At 36.0% G+C, this 20,593-nt stretch overlaps 1 protein-coding gene across 1 annotated transcript in view; it reads right to left on the bottom strand.

Moving 5' to 3' along the window:
* PDE4B (phosphodiesterase 4B) overlaps positions 1-20,593 on the bottom strand; it is a 591,158-nt gene that overhangs the window by 485,871 nt on the left and 84,694 nt on the right. The window contains exon 2 of the mRNA XM_068540054.1: positions 388-500. Within this exon, the coding sequence (XP_068396155.1) occupies positions 388-429 (42 nt within the window). The 5' untranslated portion in view covers positions 430-500. The remainder of the gene's footprint in view (positions 1-387; positions 501-20,593) is intronic.

Genomic DNA, 20,593 nt, shown 5'->3' with positions numbered 1-20,593 from the left:
CCTAGAGGATGGGTTACAAACAGCTGTCAAAGACCCCACCATAGGAGATGACTCAAGGATCAGCTGAACTTGGATAAAAGTGTGCAAGAAAGTCATCAAGAAATGCAAACAGGGTGAAAAGAAAAATTTCCACAGATTGGTGGTTTTGTAAATGAAAATCACAAAGCTCAAACTGAGCCCATCTCCAAGCTGCAGAGAGGGCAGTGTGCCGGCTGCCTAGCATGTAGAGTGCTGGGTCCAAGGGCTGCCAGTGTCCAGGTCACAGAAACACCTAGCGACAGAGTGGTACTATTAGACAACCTTGCCTGCCCTTGGAACAGAATTATGGAGTGACTTCTTTATTGAGCAAAGAGTGGGTGGAATCGGTAACTGACTTTTGGAACTTACATCATCGGCCGTCACTGTCATTACACTCCTGCTTTTCTTCATTATAAAGGGGAAAAGCAGCCCCTCTTAGGGTGTCTGTTATTCAGTGCAGCTTTGCTGACAATTTTTAAGACCTGCAGGGGAAAACAAGACACACACAAAAAAGAACAGTTCAGTATCCTTAAATACAAATACGTAGCTTATTTGTATTCTCCACACTAACATCTGAATGTACACAATGCACATGTATAAGTCAATATCACAATTTACCAAGCCAATTAAATCTAACATGTGAGGAAAGAGGTTCACAAAATGCAAAAATCCAAGACATCAGTGCAAAGATATTTGAGAGGAGAGAAAAAGAATAGACGATAACAATTAGGTTCCCAAATAATCAATGATCCTTAAGAATACAGAAATAATATGTATTAGTGAAGGGCTTTAAACTTAGAAAGTACTTTCCCATATAATATTTCATTTGATCCCCATAAAAATCTGTGAGATTATTTTCATCTTTTTTTCTAATGAGAGAACAGAGGATCAGAAAAATAATTGGGCCAAGGTAACACAGCTAAAACATGGCAGATTTAGAATTTAATGAATATGATCCATTGATACTACTGTCAAAGAAAAAAGGAAAAGAAAGAAAACCAATACAAAAATATGCCTGACCAAAAAAAATCTTAATTTCAATTGTACCATCAGTTTAAACCTCTTACACGTATAAGTACATAGGCAAGTATTCATCACAGAGAATTTTAGCAACCAACAGTTAGAAAGAGCTAGTATTCCCTGGTTTAAATCACACAAACGTGGCCATTCTGAAGCAGAGGCACTGCGGTTCATGACATTTGTTTTGTGTAGATCACTGGAAGCCACTTCAGCAACAAAGAACCTCAATAACATTACCAAAATTTAAGGATGCACCCCCACTTGTGCCAGCTCCAGAGGAAAAAGTCACTGGTTTATGAAAACTCAGGCTATTAAAACAGGCCCAAATTTAAAGTTCAGACATACAATAGTCTAAAAGAGAATATGAAGAATTCTGAGTTTGCAGAATTGAACTGGAAAAGGTACAGTATGGAAACCATTGAATCCAAGAAGCGTTGGTCCACATGGTGGATTCTCAAGATCTTAACATCAAAAATGGCCTGCATCGATGCTGAGCTCAAGAAGCTCCTATGTTTTCTCACTCTGTACATTTAAAACTCTTAATACATGCCTGATTTGAAGAGTCTGCTTCTCGAACATGAAGATATATATAGATTAAGAGCGTGATGGAATTGTAGCTATGTGACTAGGAACACTAAGTAGTGGCATTGTCCCATCACCCAGGAAACCAGGGTTGAATTTATAACACATAATTTGATGATATTATGCAGGAGTTGGCAGTGAAACTGACAGAGTGGATAAGAGAGTGGGGGGAGGGAGAAACTTTGCCTTTATAAGTCTTCTAGGGAGAGAACCCCACAGGCCTTTCAGGTGTTCAATTCAATATGCCAAGGGAAAGAATTTCCTCAGCATACATCAAGGAATGATTACAATTACTGAACTCCTCTAACACTGACCAAAGAGGAATAGGCAAAATTTTAGAGCTTTTTACTCAAAGGCTGCTTGAAACTTAACAAAAGTCAACAAATAACAGACATTTTATCTCTGTTATGTTCAGTCTTGAGGGCCTCTATAAGGCCGAACCTGAAAAAAAATGTTTATACTCCTAAGCAAAGAAAAAGCAAGATTAAAAGATGTAAGTTTTAAATGCAGGATATAGGATTAGATATCCCCAATCAGTATAATTCTGTAAAAATGTGAGCATAGAAAATTATTAAAGAAGCTGTGTAAAATTAAAACAGTGAACATTATATAAGAGTTATTGGAGGTTTTTCTTTCTTTTTCATATTTTCCAAATTTTTCTGATGTATTCTTTTCTGAGCCAAAAAAATGATCCATTTTGCTTGGCAGGAAATGCACTTAAAAATAGGATAAAACAACACAACTGGAGTAGAAATCTCTAGGCTGTCTTCAGCAGGGAGAAACAAGGATCAAGTTTCCCCAGCAGAAATGAAGAGTAAGACCTTAGCTATATCTTCTTAGAAGTGAACAAGACATTCTAGGATCCAGATGAAGCTCAATGCAAACGCAGCCCTCAAGAATTTTAGGTCTAGTCTGGCAGGGAAGACTTACATATATTAAATGTGCACTTGGTACAGAGTAGGTTCTCAAATATGTTTGTAAAATGAGTGAATCAAAGAATATAATGAAATGTTAAAATGCTTAGGTTTCAGGGAAGACTTTGGGAAGGAAATGACGTTTCTTTTTAGCCTTAAATAATAAGTAGAATTTGTTTAGTGGAGATAATAGAAAAGTATATGGTGTGCAAAAATATGGGAAAGAATTTAATGTACTAAGGGTGTGACACATGCAGGAAGATGCCATGCTAAGGAAATTTATAACAGGCGGAAAGACATGTTCCAGGGTAACATCAGTAGATTTGGGGCATGCAAGAGTATTTTTGTGAGGTCTTAGCCATGAAAATAAACTTATGTTTTAAAACACTTTGAGTGTGAGAGCTGACTGGATAAATTCACGTGCCTTCGACTGGGAGCATGTCCTGGCTAGGAAAAAGCAAGACCTCAAGTTACAAGGAAGTTTTCCAAATGTTCTACATTTAAAATATACCACTTTTACATTCAGAAATAAAACCCAGCGTCTGTTATATATTGGGCTGGCCAAAAAGTTCGTTCGGGTTTTTCCGCAACACGGTATGAAAAACCCGAACGAACTTTTTGGCCAACCCGATAAAACAAAATAAAAGAGAGGAGAGATTGTTTTCTAGATAGTTTACGTTTGCCCCTCAAGATCCACTCCAACACCTTTTCCATCCTGGCTGTGCCCTAGGAGGTTGGTCCTCACAGACTGAGTCCATGGGCTCTCTAGCCCTCTGGCTCCTGGGAAATGCATCAGGAAGACAGGAGGAAAGAAAGGTTCCTCTCTGCTGGCTAGAGTGTAACAGTGGCGAAAGCCCTCTGCTCTAGATCACAGCTCCTGCAGTCACCCCTCTCTAAGGAGATAGGTTTCCCTGGGTTCCATTAACTACTGTCTCCACTTGACCCTTCAGACATAAGGCTGGTAGCAACTTTCCACTGTTGCTAGCCTCATGGTGCTGCATCATGCCTTTGTGGTTATCCTCAACCCTGTCCACACCTTTTGTAAATAGTACCTGCATTAAATTCTCTTTCACTCCCTGTGGGAGTGCAATCTGTTTCCTGCTGGGACCCTGACTGATAACAGATTTGCTCCAAAAACTTTACAAAGCCAGAGGGCAATTTTAAAATATCCTCCCTCAGTGCCTCGTACAGTGACTGACACAAAGCAGGGTCTCAATAAATAACTGTTAGAGAATGAATAAGTAAAATCTAGTTGGAGCTCTAGAATGGTTTTATGGCTTTTAGAAAAGAAGGTCAGCAGGCCTTATCTCAAATTGCTTTTGTGAGGCAGAAATAGTTTTATGTCATCACTCGTGGGTGGCAATGGTGATTCTGTTTGGGAATTCAGAGAAATGTTATTAACATGTTTAATATTACATTGTTATATTATTGTATTATACTATTGTTATATAATAGTATACAATATAATTTAACATTATAATATATTGTGTTATAATATTATGAAATAGAAGAATAGAGATTATACATGCCATGTTATTGCTGATTGCTAGTGTCAGCTGCCTTTCGTTTAGGCTAACATGGATGGAGAAATTATCTCGTGCCAGTTTATACTATACATATAAGAGTTCAATTATGTCTCATTAGAGCAGCCAACCAAATAAGGTGGGCACAATTATCACAACAGGTGAGGGAATCAGGTCTCGGAACAGTAATAAAATACGCACAAAGTCACATACTCTGCTGGTTCAGACTAGAACTTTATTTCTAAAGCCAAGTCTCTTAACCAATCACTATGCAGCTGATTGGGTCTTATTCACATCTTTTCAAGGCAGAAGTGAACGAAGTGATTTTTATTTATTTTTCTGATATTGGAATACAAGTTAAGTTGATCAGTTTTCTGGAGTCATGCTCCCTAATCATGTAAGGACAAAAAGCAGTAATTTTTAAAAGATACTGACGTTTTTAAGCGCCTCAAATTTAAGGCAAATGTAAACAAGAGAAGTCAGGCTCTCTTAATTTGAGATTATTCTTCCATTAGCAAAATTTGCTTCTCAATACATAGAATGCCATTTGGTTCATTAAAACAAAGTGTTTCTAAGAATTTCAAAGTTATGAGTAAGTATGATGACTATAAATTCCATTTCTGGCACATATGAGTAGTTTTCCTGTGGTTTTATCTTTCACCACTTAAAAGACGCTTTTAAACTTATATTAATCTTTCACAACATTCTGTTATTTTCTAAGACTACAGTATTCTTCATATAATTATGTATTTCCCTCTTTCTCTACAGAGATATAAAAGCTAAAATGAGGAAAAAGACCCTGACTGACTGCTATAGCTATAGTGTAAATTTCTCCTTCGGCAGGTTTCAGTTATCAGTACTAGTAATCTCTGACTGATAGAAAGCTCAATGAATAATGATAATCATTCTAAAATCCTACATTATGGATATAAACCATGATGAAATGATCAAACCCTGAAGAGATGAAAAAAATAAGGGTAATACTTTGAGTTTTTAAGAAAGTTGTTTTTTCCAGTTTAAAGATTGCCCTTTATTCTGAAATGATGTTCAAAAAAGTTTCATTTTGTTTTTTGTATAATTGATTTATTGAACATTCTGCACATGTTTTAATTTTTCTCTAATAACTGTTTTCCATCTGCAATGTTAAATCTATTTCCTCTTCCTTAACAGCAGCTCAAATTGAGTCCATAACTTATAAGTGCTTTAAATCCCATCTCCTTCCCTTTTCTCTGCTCAGTGGCCAGGATCTGTGGGGCCACTTGGTGGCCGGTGTGTAGGACTTGGAAGGGCCAGAAGGAATAATCTACTCTTTTATTCCTCCTCACCCCTCTTTTCTTTAGGTTCTAGCTGTTTCCACACTGCAGCAGAGTGAAAGAGTTCATGAAAAGGGAAGTCTTCTTATGTAACTGGGCATTTAATTGCAGTCCTCTGTTAAGTGTCATTGCTTCTCTGACAAAAAGAGACTGTATATTGATGCCCTCTCTAAGGCAGGTGTCCAAATGCTGGCTCTCTTCTTAGGGGTAAGTAGGAGCTTTCACTGGGAAAAAAAAATAACTTTTCTCATCTCCTCAGTTCCCATCCCCACTGGTACACACTGAAACTCTTGTTGGTAAGGTTCCCTTAAGCACGTCTATTCTTCTGATTAAAGTAATGACAAGATGGCTCAATCCACAATGTACTTATCCAGAATAAGCTCAAGCATCCTTGTTACCCCAAGTGGCGAAGGTTAAGCTTCTTTGCTGCCATCTCTTCTCTCTGCCCTGCTATCTCGCTCCATTTCCCCTTTCCCTTGCTCAAGGGGACATAAAGAACCAATCAGAAATTCTTCTGCATAAATGATCAATGGAGAAATGAGATACCGTGTCAGTTTTTTTATCATTGTCTTTCAGACCAAAGCCAACCGTTCAGTTACTCTGCTCTGTGACGCTGGGGCTGAGACATTGCAAACGGTAGTTCACAAATTCTCTTCCCAGCTGGCTTCCCTTAGGTGCTGACAACAGGAATCGTGAGGAGGAAAGTGGAAGAAGAGAGTTGGAGAGAAGGGACTCTCTTCCTTTTCTCAGGAGCATGAACAACACTGCCCCCACCCCCAGGCAGACCCAGAAGCAGCCACACAACACCCCATCGATGTCTGCTCACCAGCTTCAGAGCCACCCCTTGGTGCTTCCAGCTCCTAAGGTGGTGACCCCTCCTTTTCACTGCTAGACTCTCATAATACTATCTTCCCTTTCTCCCTCAGCACTAGGAATGGTAGCTGCTTCACTAACCTTCGGGTTACCTGGCTGGCCTGTTTTCACTTTCATTATTCATATTTATGTACTCCATTTATTATATTAAATCCCTTTTGTTTTCCTAAAGGATATAGAATCTAACCTTCTCTTTATTGACGGCACCCCCAATCTCCAGAAGTGGTTCTTCATCTTCAGTAGGCCAACAATTCACTTCCCCAACACCTCTTCACATACCATCCTCCCCCGACCCAGAGTCAGTTGATATGAGGACTGGAAGGTTGCTGGGGTGATGAGTGGTGTCAGAACCCATCTGGCTCCCTCTCAGGGGGAGCTGCCCGAGCACTTTTATATACAGCTCTCCTTGGAGAACGTGGGATATTTGGACGGCTCTTGGTCCTCTGTTTAGGGTTACAGTCTCCATTTTTTTAAACAGGAAAAGTCCTACTCATCACTCTTTCAGATGTGAAAATATCCATTTTGGAGATGATGATAATGTAATGCGGCATGAGCATTTCTTTCTTCCGTTTCTTAATGGCCTCAATTGAGAAAATTAGACATCGGCAATTTCTATGTCATTCCTCTAGTCCTCTGGAAATTTTACTGATTCCTAAAGTACAACTGTCTAAGAACCTCTTTACAGTGGATATTAACCTTTTAAAATAAATAGCATAAAGTCTCGTTCAAGAAGATAAGGGTTTTCTGTTTTGGGCTGGGATCTAACGTAGTATGACTGGAAGGAAGAAATGCTGGCCAAAGAGGAGTGTGACGTGCTATCCGCATTCACGGCCCCACAGCCGCCTAGCAGAGCTATCAACCTCGCTCTGGGTCTTGTGAAAGGGTTGTGGTATAATTATCCACAAACTTTATGAATCTAATGAAATTCCAGGAAACCAGCAGAAGTAAACACAAACCATAAAACCAACTCTCTAGACTCAGCAAATGGATAAACATGGCCAGAAGTCCATACAGAAAATATAAAGTCCTCCCTGGAGTTTATATCTACTGGTCTCATCACACTTTCAGAAACTCAGGGCTACTGTGCCCAGTTAGAGCTGATTTTGGATTTGACTGTTGGGGAGATAAAAAGGAGAGACAAATGTGCTTCCTCCCAAAAACTCTTGTAATGGGATGCAAATAATGGAGAGCAAAAAACGATTGATAAAAAAAAAATAGTGTATGTAATACAAAAAGACATGTTTTATGTAAAATTTCTTAAGACTATAAGCACCCAACTTTTAGATATAGGCATTTCTGGGAGAGAAAAATGTTTGTTTAATTAGGCAATAAGCATCAAGGACTTTTGAGATAAAAATTGAGAAGTATTAAAAATTAATATGAACTTAAACCATTAGCTTAGCCTGAGAGAATTATAAGTAACAAAGAGATAATGGCATTCGTTTAATAGTTGTCAGACTGCAAAGTAGCTAGGCTAAATTCTGCTCTGAGTAAGACATGTCTCCTAAACAACCACTTAAAACCAATTTCTACTATAAAATGTGTTCTTTGTAACTTACTAATAGAACACAAACTTGAAATCAATACACGTTGACAAGAAAGAAAGAATTCTTATTGTACAATTTGTTTGGATGAATGTCAATTCCTGACAACAACAGAACAGAGAGAAAGTGACAAACTATTCCCATGTTTCTACTAGTATAAATACTGTAATGCCTTAATGGGTTTATTAGTGAGTTTCTCTCCAATAAAAACAGTCTAAATGGAAAAATTTTAAAGTGTTGAATTATTTTTCCTACTCTAAAAAAAGTAACTGGTACACTGATTAATTTTTTATAGTTTAAAGTGCCATAAGACATTATATAAACTGCTTTGTTTTTTCAGCCTCTTAAATAAGAGGGAAAGAACAAAGAAGCCCTACATTCAAATGACATATTCAAGCCATATATTCAGATAAATGAACAATTTGATATTGTAAGCTCTCTCAACATCTGAGGGTTTCCATCTCAGAGTTATCATTGTACCAAAGTGATGATGTGATCAGGAAGATTTAGGAAGCATGAGGAATTTTACTACCTCCTGAAGTGAACCATAGAAGGTCTACAAACAAATGTAAAGCGCCAGTATGGATGAAGGATCTTCAGTTCCCTTAAGTATTTGTGGGGAACGTGCTCAGGCTCAAATTGAAATATTTTAATTCCACCTTCAGAGCTACTTAGTAACTTTCACAAACCTATTACAGCTGCTCTAGGACCCCAATTAATGTTACCAAATTTCATTGAGAGTATAACAAATTAAATTGCATCTATGATCCAAAATTCCCATTTCCACCCAAAATGAATAATGACACTTCTTTTCCTTCAGTTTCCCAAGAGCAGCCACAAAAACCATTGAGAACCCAGTGTGTGACAGAGACTTGCTAGATGCTGTGAGTAATACAAGATGAATATGACATAATCCTCGACCTTAAAATGTCCACTGTCTAGTCTTCAGAGAGATGAATCAACAATTTTTCATTCTGCAATACTTATGCCTCCTTGGCACGCGTCAGGCTCACAGAGCAGAGTGATAAGTGCTGTGACAGGAACAAACAATGGGTTCATTAGGCGAACAAATTAGTGAAGGCCACCTCTACGGGTAAAAATCATCAAGGAAAGCTTCATAGAAGAGGTTCCAGTAACTGGTTCCAGAGGTTCCAGTACTGTAACTAAGGGACAAAGAAAGAAGCCCTTCTTCTCCCCCTCTATGTATTCTCCAGAATGATCTTTTGAAAATGCAGAGTTCCTTATATACTTCCCTGCTTTACATCCCTCATGGCTTCCTGTTACATTTAGGATAAGCCAAAACCCTTCATGTGACATACCAGTCCCTACAGATTCGGTCCCAGCTTGTCTTTTCAGCCTCAACTTCCTATGTTGGCTTCTACTCGCTTCCGCACCTTACCCCACATCACTGTCCCCTTTAACTCATTTATCTTTAACCAAACTGCATTTAGGGTTTACCCAACATGCCTTCCTTGCCGCAGGACTGTTCCTGCGCTGTAATAATCTCTCCATTTTGCCTGGTGAACTCATTCCTCAGCCTTCAGCTTACGGGTCATTACTTCAAAAAATACTTTACTGACTTCCCCTACGTGTCACGGGGCCTTATCACATCATTACTTTTTTCTTATTCATACTATTCATCATGATTATATATTTATTTGTAAGAATGCGTAATTTTGCATTGTAGTTTGCAGAACGTATGGAGCCTATGAAAAGCTACTCCTTTATGTACTCTCATACAAATTTACATCAAATTGAAAAACTTGGACTACGAAACAACTGTAGATATGAAACAGCTAAAATGGCATAGTAAGTTGCCTCTGCTTTCTCCTATGCTTGAGCAAGAATTCACAAGTATTTTCTTCTTCTAAATTAGGTCTCTGCTTCAATACCTAAAATAATTTTAAGTTAATGCAGAAGACTCTGAATGTTCATTCACAAGTGCTATGTCTTTAGGCTTTTTAAAACTGTCCACCAGTATAATGCTTTTCAAACATGTTTCATGGAACATGTGGGAGATAAATAAGATTTTGGTCAAAGTCTTCTTCTTAGGCTCAAAACCCCAAATACTCATCATCAGTGTAAAAGTCTTCTTTTCTTGGGAAGAAGACTGAAATAACAAAGTTCATTATTATTTTAAGCAAGCAAGCACACACAATTTCTGTGTGCTCCTTTCTCAGAAATATAACTACCACATCATTACAGACTTCCTATGAGAAAGACGCAAAAAATGTGAGGAATCTTCTGAGGACATCAAATGAATTAATGGCGTGCCATTTACTGGCTTTACTGAATTAATGGGATATTAACTCTGGCAATGATTACCACCTATTTAGAAGCAGACACCCAATTTTGGGCCAAACAGTCTGTCCCAGCCCTACTAAAAGTTTGGGGGTCTAGACTGAGGTGAACATATGAAAAAGAGAGGAAATATCTCAAAAACAGAAGGCTGAAACTAATATGGCAATACCAGAATGTTGTGTAACATTATTTTGATAGAGCATAAAGGAATATATGAAAATATTTTTATTGGTCTTTAAATATCTTCATATTCAGAAGCTGTAATTTCTTTGTTTATTTTTAAAGATGCAAAATTAGACCACACCCTAAGAATGGACTCACTCATGAATTTGACAAGTACCTAATATATCTGATATATAAGTGATGAGTGAACAGACTGGGCAGGTATTAGAAGACAAAGATGCTTGGCAGCCACAAAATCTCAATTTTTACCTATTTTATATTCTGGGGCTCTATGGAAGATTTTATTTGACAAGAAGTTCTGCCAGTTAGAAAAGTTTGAAAACCAGAACTGCCTATAACACCCCTCCCCCATTAGTTCCTTAGAGCAGTGTTTTTCAAAGTTTATTTATTTGAGTGCCATCTCTGTAACATTTGCCATATGGGATTCCCTCATTTTACAGATGAAATACAGACCCTATAAAAGCTGATTTGTCATTCACCTAATGATGGCACAAGGAGGACAAAAATTCCAGTAACCTGGATTTGGTTCCACTTCAGTGCTTACATTTGCTACCTCTAAATTAAAGGGTTTTGTCTGTTTTTGTTTGTTTTTGTTTTAGCAAAACTTTATACATTAAAGAGCATGCTAAAGCACACACACAAAAGACTTCAGCACAAAGCAATTCATTTATGAATTCATATATGCATGTACTCAGGTACTCTTTTATTCATTCATTTATCTGAAAATCATTCACTGAGTACTACTGAGGGCCATGTACTGTATAGGCCCTGAAAATACATAGATGAAAAGGCATGATCTCTGTCTTCAAGGACTGTACAGTCTAAGTAGAGTAGCAGAGTGGAAATGGACAATTGATGTAACTATAGGGGTGGCAGCAGCATACAGGAAGGTTATATAAGACTGCCTAGGAGGACCAGGAAAGGAATCACAAAGATACATCTGAACCATGCTCTTGTAGGATAAGTAAAATTTTATCAGGAAGGTGAAGGACAGCAGTTCATTCCAAACAAAACAAGACTTCCTCTCACTGATCTTTAGCTACCAGTAAGAGCCCAATTAGTGATTATGGAATCTTTATTAAGTCATTTGATCCTTCTAATCTTGTACTTCTATTGGTGAAAAACAATTTGCTGTGTCTATTTTTGATATGGCTGCAATCATATAATAAATATTAAATGTGGTTAAAATGTTGTGTGCTTTAGAATGACAGAAGCAGTAAGATTTCTGGTTTTAGTGATAGGCATTTGTAGATTCTCCAATATAAACTACATTCAATGCAAGCCAGCAGTTGTATAAAGGAAAGCTCTCTGAAACTGGATTCAGACAATTCTAGGTTGAGATTCCAACTCTATCACGTACTAACTGTGGGATGTTAGCAATTTGCGTGACCTCTCTGAGACTGTGTTCTTCCTTGTAAAAACAGGCGCAATGCCTCCTATCTCACAGGGTTATTGTGAGGATTAAATGAAATAGTGAGCAATGCCTAGCAGGGTCTTGCATGTAATAGGTCCTCATTAAGTGGCTTGCTGAATCACAATCCCATCAAAACATTTCAGTTAAGTCTTATCTCTTGACACCTCACCACAAAGATGCCCTCTTTCAACTTCTTTCCTTTTAAAAAACACAACTGAAATAACACGACCTTATATAACTGTGCTTTAGAGCTATTTATGCCTGAATTTTATTATCAAGAGAATATAACAACTGCTTCACAGGGGAAAGACAGTCTCCAGGGATCTGAGCAGAGAGTCAAGATGAATCTGACAAGGTAAATACTACAAACATTACAAAAGGGCAAATCATAAGGTGAGGAAATAATATAGTGTCTGAAATGGCATTAATCCCAAGTCCTTTAAACTATAGTCCACTCATGGATGATTGTGGGAAATAACAATACTGAAAAATTATTATACAACCATGAATGTAATATAGAACACTATTCCTCAGTCTTTAATGAATAAGAAGCGGTACCTATTTCTCTCTTCTATCATAAAGCTAAATAACATCATCTGGGTCACAAAAAGTCTTTTGGCCTTCCCTCTATTTGACAGGTTTTGTGTGTATGTGTGTGTGTGTGTGTATAATGAAAATACAGATCAAATTTTTGTAAAAATATGAACTTCAAACACAGACTGACAGAATGCAAAGGTTACACAGGTGTTCCTTCTTAGGGAATTATAGATAATCTGAGATAGTATTGTTATTTTCTTTTTTATCTTTGCCAAGATGATAATTAAACAACTACCATTATCATTCGTTAATCATGTTAAATCTAGGACTATATTAAGTAATACTGAATAGAGAGAAAATTACCTTCAAAGTCTACAATTTCTGTCTGTGAGTTCTCCTGTTTCATTATCAAGTGGCCATGTTTTTAAGTGCCAGACAGGAAATGAGGCAATGGTCTCAAGCCTAAATCTTATGAGATCTTTATTCATTTACTGAAAGAAAATAAATAGCATAGGTCTACTATTTGACAGGCACTGCTACCAGCAGAAGATCCCCAGTTTGCCTGCCAAAGAGTTCACAGTCTAGGACACTGCAATGCTGAATGGCGATAATAAGCATTATTATTCATTATGTAGAGAAGAAACACATGAAAAGGATTGATTAATGTAAATAAGAGGATTATAGATTTATAGGAGCATGGTTTTGAAGGATGAATGGATTTCCTCAGAGCAAAAGAGCTGGAAGAATAATCCAACTGGAAGACACATCACGGAGATGTTCAACATTATGGTATGTTTGGTGAAGTATATCCAGTTTGTATGGCTCTGAAGAATAGGATCTGAAGGATGAAAAGCAATAGAAAACACAACTTAAGAAATGTGGAAGAGACAGAACATGTTAATCTTTTAATGTAAGGCTAAATGGTAAGACTTTAAATGGAGGTGGGAAATGTTTTGAAAGAATGTAAATAGGGGATTGAAATGTTCAGCTCTGCACTCTAGAAAATATATTCTTATGGCAAGAAGAAAGTAAGCTGAAGAGTAGAATTTTGAAAGAAGGATAGTAAGAAGACTGAAAACAAGGCGTCAGTAGTGACAGAAACCAAGGAGCTTTAAGGAGGAGGCACAATGGACATGGTCTTATGACACAGAAAGGTCAAGCAAGATAAGAACTGAGAAGTAATTACTAAACAGAGAAAGTAGTTGGTCATTAACCAGCTTTGAAAAGAAGAGACTTCAAAAAGTGAGAGGGATAGAAGCTTGATTTGAGTGTCTACAGGATGAGATTAACATCTTTGGAAACCCTGAGCACTGAAAAGATTAGAGTGTCTCTGCATGTGGGATTCAAAATAAAAACAACACTGAAGAGCCAATTTCTGTTAGCTGAGAAAAAAGTCTAAAATAAATCAGGTATACACTCAACCTTATGACAAAAGGAGGATTTCTTTATTCCTAGACAAAGTACTGACTCTACCCTCATACAAACCTCCAACAAATGACTGGCCAAGAAGAACTCATTTTACTCAAAGATAAATGAGAATCAAAAAGGAAAGAACACAGATCTATGCAAGCAAATGAATGAATGAAGGAGCAAACCAATGAATGAATAAAAGAATAAAGAGGTAAGTAAATGAAAGAATACCACTAGAAAAATACTATCATGAGACTAGATAAAAATTTTAATTAAGCACATTGCTATTAAATTGTGTCTGTGTGTATGTGCGTGTAAAGAAAGAGCATGTGTTTGAAAGAGAGCAAGAGAGAGAGAGATCACTTCTATAAAATAAGATCACATAGAAGAGATGCAACAATTGAGAGAAGTGTCTAATACATGGTAGAAGACATTCCATAAATATCTGTCAAGTGAATGACCCGTAAAACAACAAAAGAAGATAAACATGAATACATGAATTGGCAAAGTTTAATGAAGTAGTGAAGTACATAATAAAATCAACATAAAAATAAAGGCCAAATTGGAAGCAGCAAAAAGCCGAACTGGCGATGTTAGAAACATATTAGGTAACAGACTCACTTAAAGTAGGCTAAGTAAATTGGAAATGAGCAAAGAGTTTAAAGGAATTAGAGAAATAATGACAAATAAAGAAAAGAAGAAACACATAATTAGCATCTCTGAAAAAGGAACCCCCAAAAAAGGAGGCATTAATATGAGACAAATATCTAAAGGTATAATTTAAGACAATTTTTTAGAAATAAAAGAAAATTGAAGAAGAATGAATAGATATACAGTATGGTCCAGGAAAAAGTGACCAATAACAATCATATCTTAGTAAAGTTAATAGATTCAAAAATGAAAAAAGACTTGAGTAAAAAAATGTAGATTCTAGTAAAAAAATCGAGCCACTAATAAAATTTCTAAAAATAAACATTTTTATCACTGTATCATATAAGCAATCATACAGGCTGTTCTCTTGTGTCTAGTTTCTTCTGTTCAACTTAATGTCACTGAGTTCCATCTGTTTTGTCCCATCTACCAGCAGTTCATTCTTTTTTTTTTATGTATATTTCTGAGAAGGTTAAATGACAAAAGTGGTAAAAAAATAATTATAATTGCAATAATTATTTAAGGGATACACAAGATATAAAGATGTAAAATGGGACATGAAAAACATACAATTTGTGTGTGGGGTGAGAGTAAAAATTTAGAGCTGTAGAATGCATTCAGACTTAAGTTGCTACCAACTTTAAATAGACTGTTATAAAATATAGGTAGTTACATATAAGGCTCATAGTAATCACAAAGCAAAATCCTATAGTAGATACACAAAAGATAATGAGAAAGCATTCTAAGCATAACACTAAAGAAAGTCGTCAAACCACAATGAAAGAGAGGAAGAGAAAAATAAAAAAACAGAGAGGAACTACCAGAAAACAGTTAACAAAATGGCAGTAAGTACATATCTATCGATAATTACCTTAAATGTAAATGAACTAAATTCTCCAATCAAAAAGCATAGAGTGGCTGAATGAATTTAAAAAACAGAACATCTAATTCTGCTTACATGAGACTCAGTTCAGATGTAAGGACATGCATAGACTGAAAATGAAGGAATGCAAAAAGATGTCCCACACAAACGGAAACCAAAAGAAAGCTTGACTAGCTATAATTATATAATTACAACAGACAAAATAGACTTTAAAGCAAAGACTGTAATAACAATCAAAGAAGGGCACTACATAATGATAAAGGGGTCAATACAACCAGAGGATATAACATTTGAAAATATTTATGCACCCAACATAGGAGCACATAAACATATAAAGTGAATATTAACAGACCTAAAGGAAGAAATGGACAGCAACACAATAATAATAGGGGACTTTAATACCTGCTTACATCAATGGATAGATCATCCAGTCAGAAAATCAACAAGGAGACACTGGTCTTAAATAACATCGTAGGTCAGATCATCTTAACAGATATATACAGAACATTCCATACAAAAGCAGCAGATTACATATTCTTCTCAAGTGAAGAGGGAACATTCTTCAGGACAGATCATGTTAGGCCACAAAACAGGTCTTAATGAATTTAAGAATACGGAAATCATATCAAGCATCTTTTCCACAATGATAGGAAAACAGAAATCAATTAAAAGAAGAAAACTGGAAAATTCACAAATATGTGATCTTAAACAAAATGCTGCTAAACAATGAATAAGTCAACAAAGAAATCAAAAGACAAGTCAAAAACACCTTGAGACTAGTTAAAATGGAAATACAACATACCAAAATTTATGGGATGCAGCAAAAGCATATAAGTGAGAAGTTCATAACAATACATGCTTACCTCAAGAAACAAGACATTTCAAATAAACAACCTAACTTTACACCTCAAAGAACTAGAAAAAGAAGAATGAGGCCCAAAGTTAGTAGAAGAAAGGAAGTAACAAAGATCAGAGTGGAAATAAATGAAACAAAGACTGTAAAGACAATAGAAAGATCAATGAAACTAAAGCGGTTCTTTGAAAAGACCAACAAAGTTGACAAACCTTTAGCTAAACTAACCAAGAAAAAAGGAGAGAGGGCTCAAATAAATAAAGTTGAAAATGAAAAAGGAGATATCACAACTGATACCACAGAAATACAAAAGATTATAAGAGACTACCATGAACTACACACCAACAAATTGGACAATCTAGAAGATATGGATAAATGCCTAGAAACATATTATCTTCCAAGATTGAATCATGAAAAATTAGAAAATCTGAAGACTGATTACTAGTAAGGAGGTTGAATCAGTAATCACAAACTTCCCCATGAACGAAAGTCCATAATCAGACAGCTTCAGTGGTGAATTCTACCAAACATTCAAAGAAGAATTAATACCAATTCTTCTCAAACTCTTCCAAAAAATAGAAGAAGAGGAAACTCTTCAAAGCTCATTTCATGAGGTCAAGATTACCTTGATACCAAAACCAGACAAGGATAACCCAAGAAAAAATTTCAGGCCAATATCTGATGAACATAGATGCAAAAATCCTCAACAAAATGTTAGCAAGCTGAATTCAACAATACATTAAAAGGATCATATACCTTGATCAAGTGAGATTTATTCCAAGATGCAAGGATGGTTCAACATCAGCAAATCAATCAAGGTGATACACCACATTAACACAATGAAAAATAAAAATAATACGATCATCTCAATAGATGGAGAAAAAGCATTTGACAAAATTCAATATCCATTTATGATTCTAAAAACTCTCAATGAAGTCAGTATAGAGGAAACATAACTCAATATAATAAAGGTCATATATGATAAGCCCACAGCTAACATCATACTTAACAGTGAAAAACTGACAGCTTTTCTTCTAAGATCAGGAACAAGACAAGAATGCCAATTCTCACCATTGTTTATTCAACATATTATTGGAAGTCCTAGCCAGATCACTTAGGCAATAAAAATAAAGTCATCCAAATTGTAAAGGAAAAAGGAAAACTGTCACTACTTGCAGATGACATGATATTGTATATAGAAAACCCTAAAGACTCTATCAAAAAACTGTTAGAACTAATTAAAAAATTCAGTATAATCGCAGGATACAAAATCAATATACAAAAATCTGTTGGGTTTCTATACACTAATAACAAGCTATCGGAAACAAAATTAAGAAAACAATCCCATTTACAATTACATCAAAAAGAATAAAATACATAGGAATACATTTAATCAAGGAGGTGGAAGAACTATACACTGAAAATCATAAGACACCAGTGAAAGAAATTGAAGAAGACACAAACAAATGTGAAGGTATACTGTGTTCATGGATTAAAAGAATTAATACTGTTAAAATGTCCATACTACCCAAAGCAATCTACAAATTCAATAAAATCCCTACCAAAATTCTACTGGCATTCTTCATAGAAATAGAACAATCTTAAAATTTGTATGAAACCACAAAAGACACTGAATAGCCAAAGTGATCTTGAGAAAGAAGAACAGAGCTGGAGGAATCATGCTCCCTGATTTCAAACTATACTACAAAGCTATAGTAATCAAAATGGTATGGTTTATCTTTATCTGAAGAAAATGAAAAAACTAATTTCAAAAGATAGATGCACTCCCACGTTCACTGCAGCATTATTTACAATACGCTATAAAAATAATCTAAGTGGCATCCATTGGTGGATGGAAATCCCTTCAAGATGTTTGCATACACTTCTTTCTTTTGCCTCTCCATTCTTCTCCATGTATTCAAATTCTTTAAAATCACCTTAAATCTCATGCCTCTCATGGGACTCTATGCCCCTCTCAACTCTGATTACAGCAGACTTCAATTGTTGTTTAATTGGTCAATATTACTCCAAACTAGAGTGTAAGCACATTGATAATGAAAACATATATTTTTCAATCTGTCACAATATCTAGTTTTTTAACTGATTAAGTTGGTTTCAATACTTGAGTTACCACAGTAAAAAAAAAAAACAAAAAACAATACTGAGACTATGAATATTTGCATTTGCTATGGTGTCTAATGTATCCAATGATTTAAATTTCAGAACTCACACATTAAAAGAATCATACACCATGATCAAGTGGGATTTATCCCAGGGATGCAAAGATTCTTCAATATATGTAAATCAATCAATGTGATATACCATACTAACAAACTGGAAAATAAAAACCGTACAATCATCTCAATAAATGCAGAAAAAGCTTTTGACAGAATTCAACACCCATTTATGATAAAAACTCTCCAGAAAGTGGGCATAAAGGGAACCCACCACAACATAATAAAGTCCATATATGACAAACCACAGCAAACATTATTCTCAATGGTAAAAAACTGAAAGCATTTCCTCTAAGATCAGGAAGAAGACCAGGGTGTCCACACTTGCCACTATTATTCAACATAGTCTTGGAAGTCCTAGCCACAGCAATCAGAGAAGAAAAAGAAATAAAAGGAATACAAATTGGAAAAGAAGAAGTAAAACTGTCACTGTTTGCAGATGACATGATACTATACATAGAAAATCCTAAAGATGCCACCAGAAAACTACTAGACCTAATCAATGAATTTAGTAAAGTCACGGGATACAAAATTAATCTTGCATTCCTATAAACTAACAACGAAAGATCAGAAAGAGAAATTAAGGAAACAATCCCTTTTACCATTGCAACAAAAAGAATAAAATACCTAGGAATAAACCTACCTAAGGAGGCAAAAGAACTGTATGCAGAAAACTATAAGATGCCGATTAAAGAAATCACAGACAACACAAACAGATGGAGAGTATACCATGTTCTTGCACTGGAAGAATCAATAATGATTTGAAGATGACTATACTACCCAAAGCAATCTACAGATTCAATGCAATCCCTATCAAATTACCAATGGCATTTTTCACAGAACTAGAACAGAAAATTTTACAATTTGTATGGAAACACAAAAGACCCTGAAGAGCCAAAGCAATATTGAGAAAGAACAACAGAGCTGGAGGAATCAGGATCCCTAACTTCAGACTATACTACAAAGCTACAGTCATCAAGACAGTATGGTACTGTCACAAAAACAGAAATATAGACCAATGAACAGGATAGAAAGCGCAGAGATAAACCCACCCACTATGGTCACCTAACCTATGACAAAGGAGGCAAAAATATACAATGGAGAAAAGACAGCCTCTTCAGTAAGTGGTGCTGGGAAAACTGGACAGCTACATGTAAAAGAATGAAATTAGAACACTCCCTAACACCATACACAAAAATAAGCTCCAAATGGATTAAAGACCTAAATGTAAGGCCAGACACTATAAAACTCTTAGAGGAAAACATAGGCAGAACACTCTTTGACATAAATCGCAGCACAATCTTTTTTGACCCACCTCCTAGAGTAATGAGGATAAAAACAAAAATAAACAAATGGACCTAATGAAACTTAAAACCTTTTGCACAGCAAAGAAAACCATAAACAAGACGAAAAGACAACCTTCAGAACAGGAGAAAATATTTGCATACAAAGCAACAGACAAAGGATTAATCTCCAAAATATACAAACAGCTGCTGCAGCTCAATATCGAAAAAACAAACAACCTAATCAAAAAATGGGTGGAAGACCTAAATAAACGTTTCTCCAGAGAAGACATACAGATGGCCAACAAACACATGAAAAGATGCTCAACATCACTAATTATTGGAGAAATGCAAATCAACAGTACAATGAGGTATCACCTCACACCCGTCAGAATGGGCATCATTAAAAAACCTACAAACAATAAATGCTGGAGAGGATGTGGTGAAAAGAGAACCCTCTCGCATTGTTGGTGGGATACAGCCACTATGGAGAACAGTATGGAGGGTCCTTAAAAAACTAAAAACAGAACTACCATATGACCCAGCAATCATACTACTGGGCATATACTCAGAAAAACCGTAATTCAAAAAGACACATGCACCCCAATGTTCATTGCAGCACTATTTACAATAGCCAGGACATGGAAGCAACCTAAATGTCCATCAACAGAGGAACGGATAAAGAAGATGTGGTACATATATACAATGGAAAATTACTCAGCCATAAAAAAGGAACAAAATGGGGTCATTTGTAGAGATGTGGATGAACCTAGAAACTGTCATAGTGAAGTAAGTCAGAAAGAGAAAAACAAATATTGTATATTAACACATATATGTGGAATCTAGAAAAATGGTATAGATGATCTTATTTGCAAAGCAGAAATAGAGACACAGACATAGAGAACAAACATATGGATACCAAGGGGGGAAGGGGGGATTGGGATGAATTGGGAGATTGGGATTGACATATATACACTATTGATACTATGTATAGAATAGATAACTAATGAGAACCTACTGTATGGCACAGGGAACTCTACTCAGTGCTCTGTGGTGA

The sequence above is a fragment of the Eschrichtius robustus genome, chromosome 3, assembly GCF_028021215.1.
Source record: "Eschrichtius robustus isolate mEscRob2 chromosome 3, mEscRob2.pri, whole genome shotgun sequence".
NCBI classification, from domain to species: Eukaryota; Metazoa; Chordata; class Mammalia; order Artiodactyla; family Eschrichtiidae; genus Eschrichtius; species Eschrichtius robustus.
Note: the sequence above shows the minus strand (reverse complement) of the source record. Positions and strands in the feature narration are given on the sequence as shown.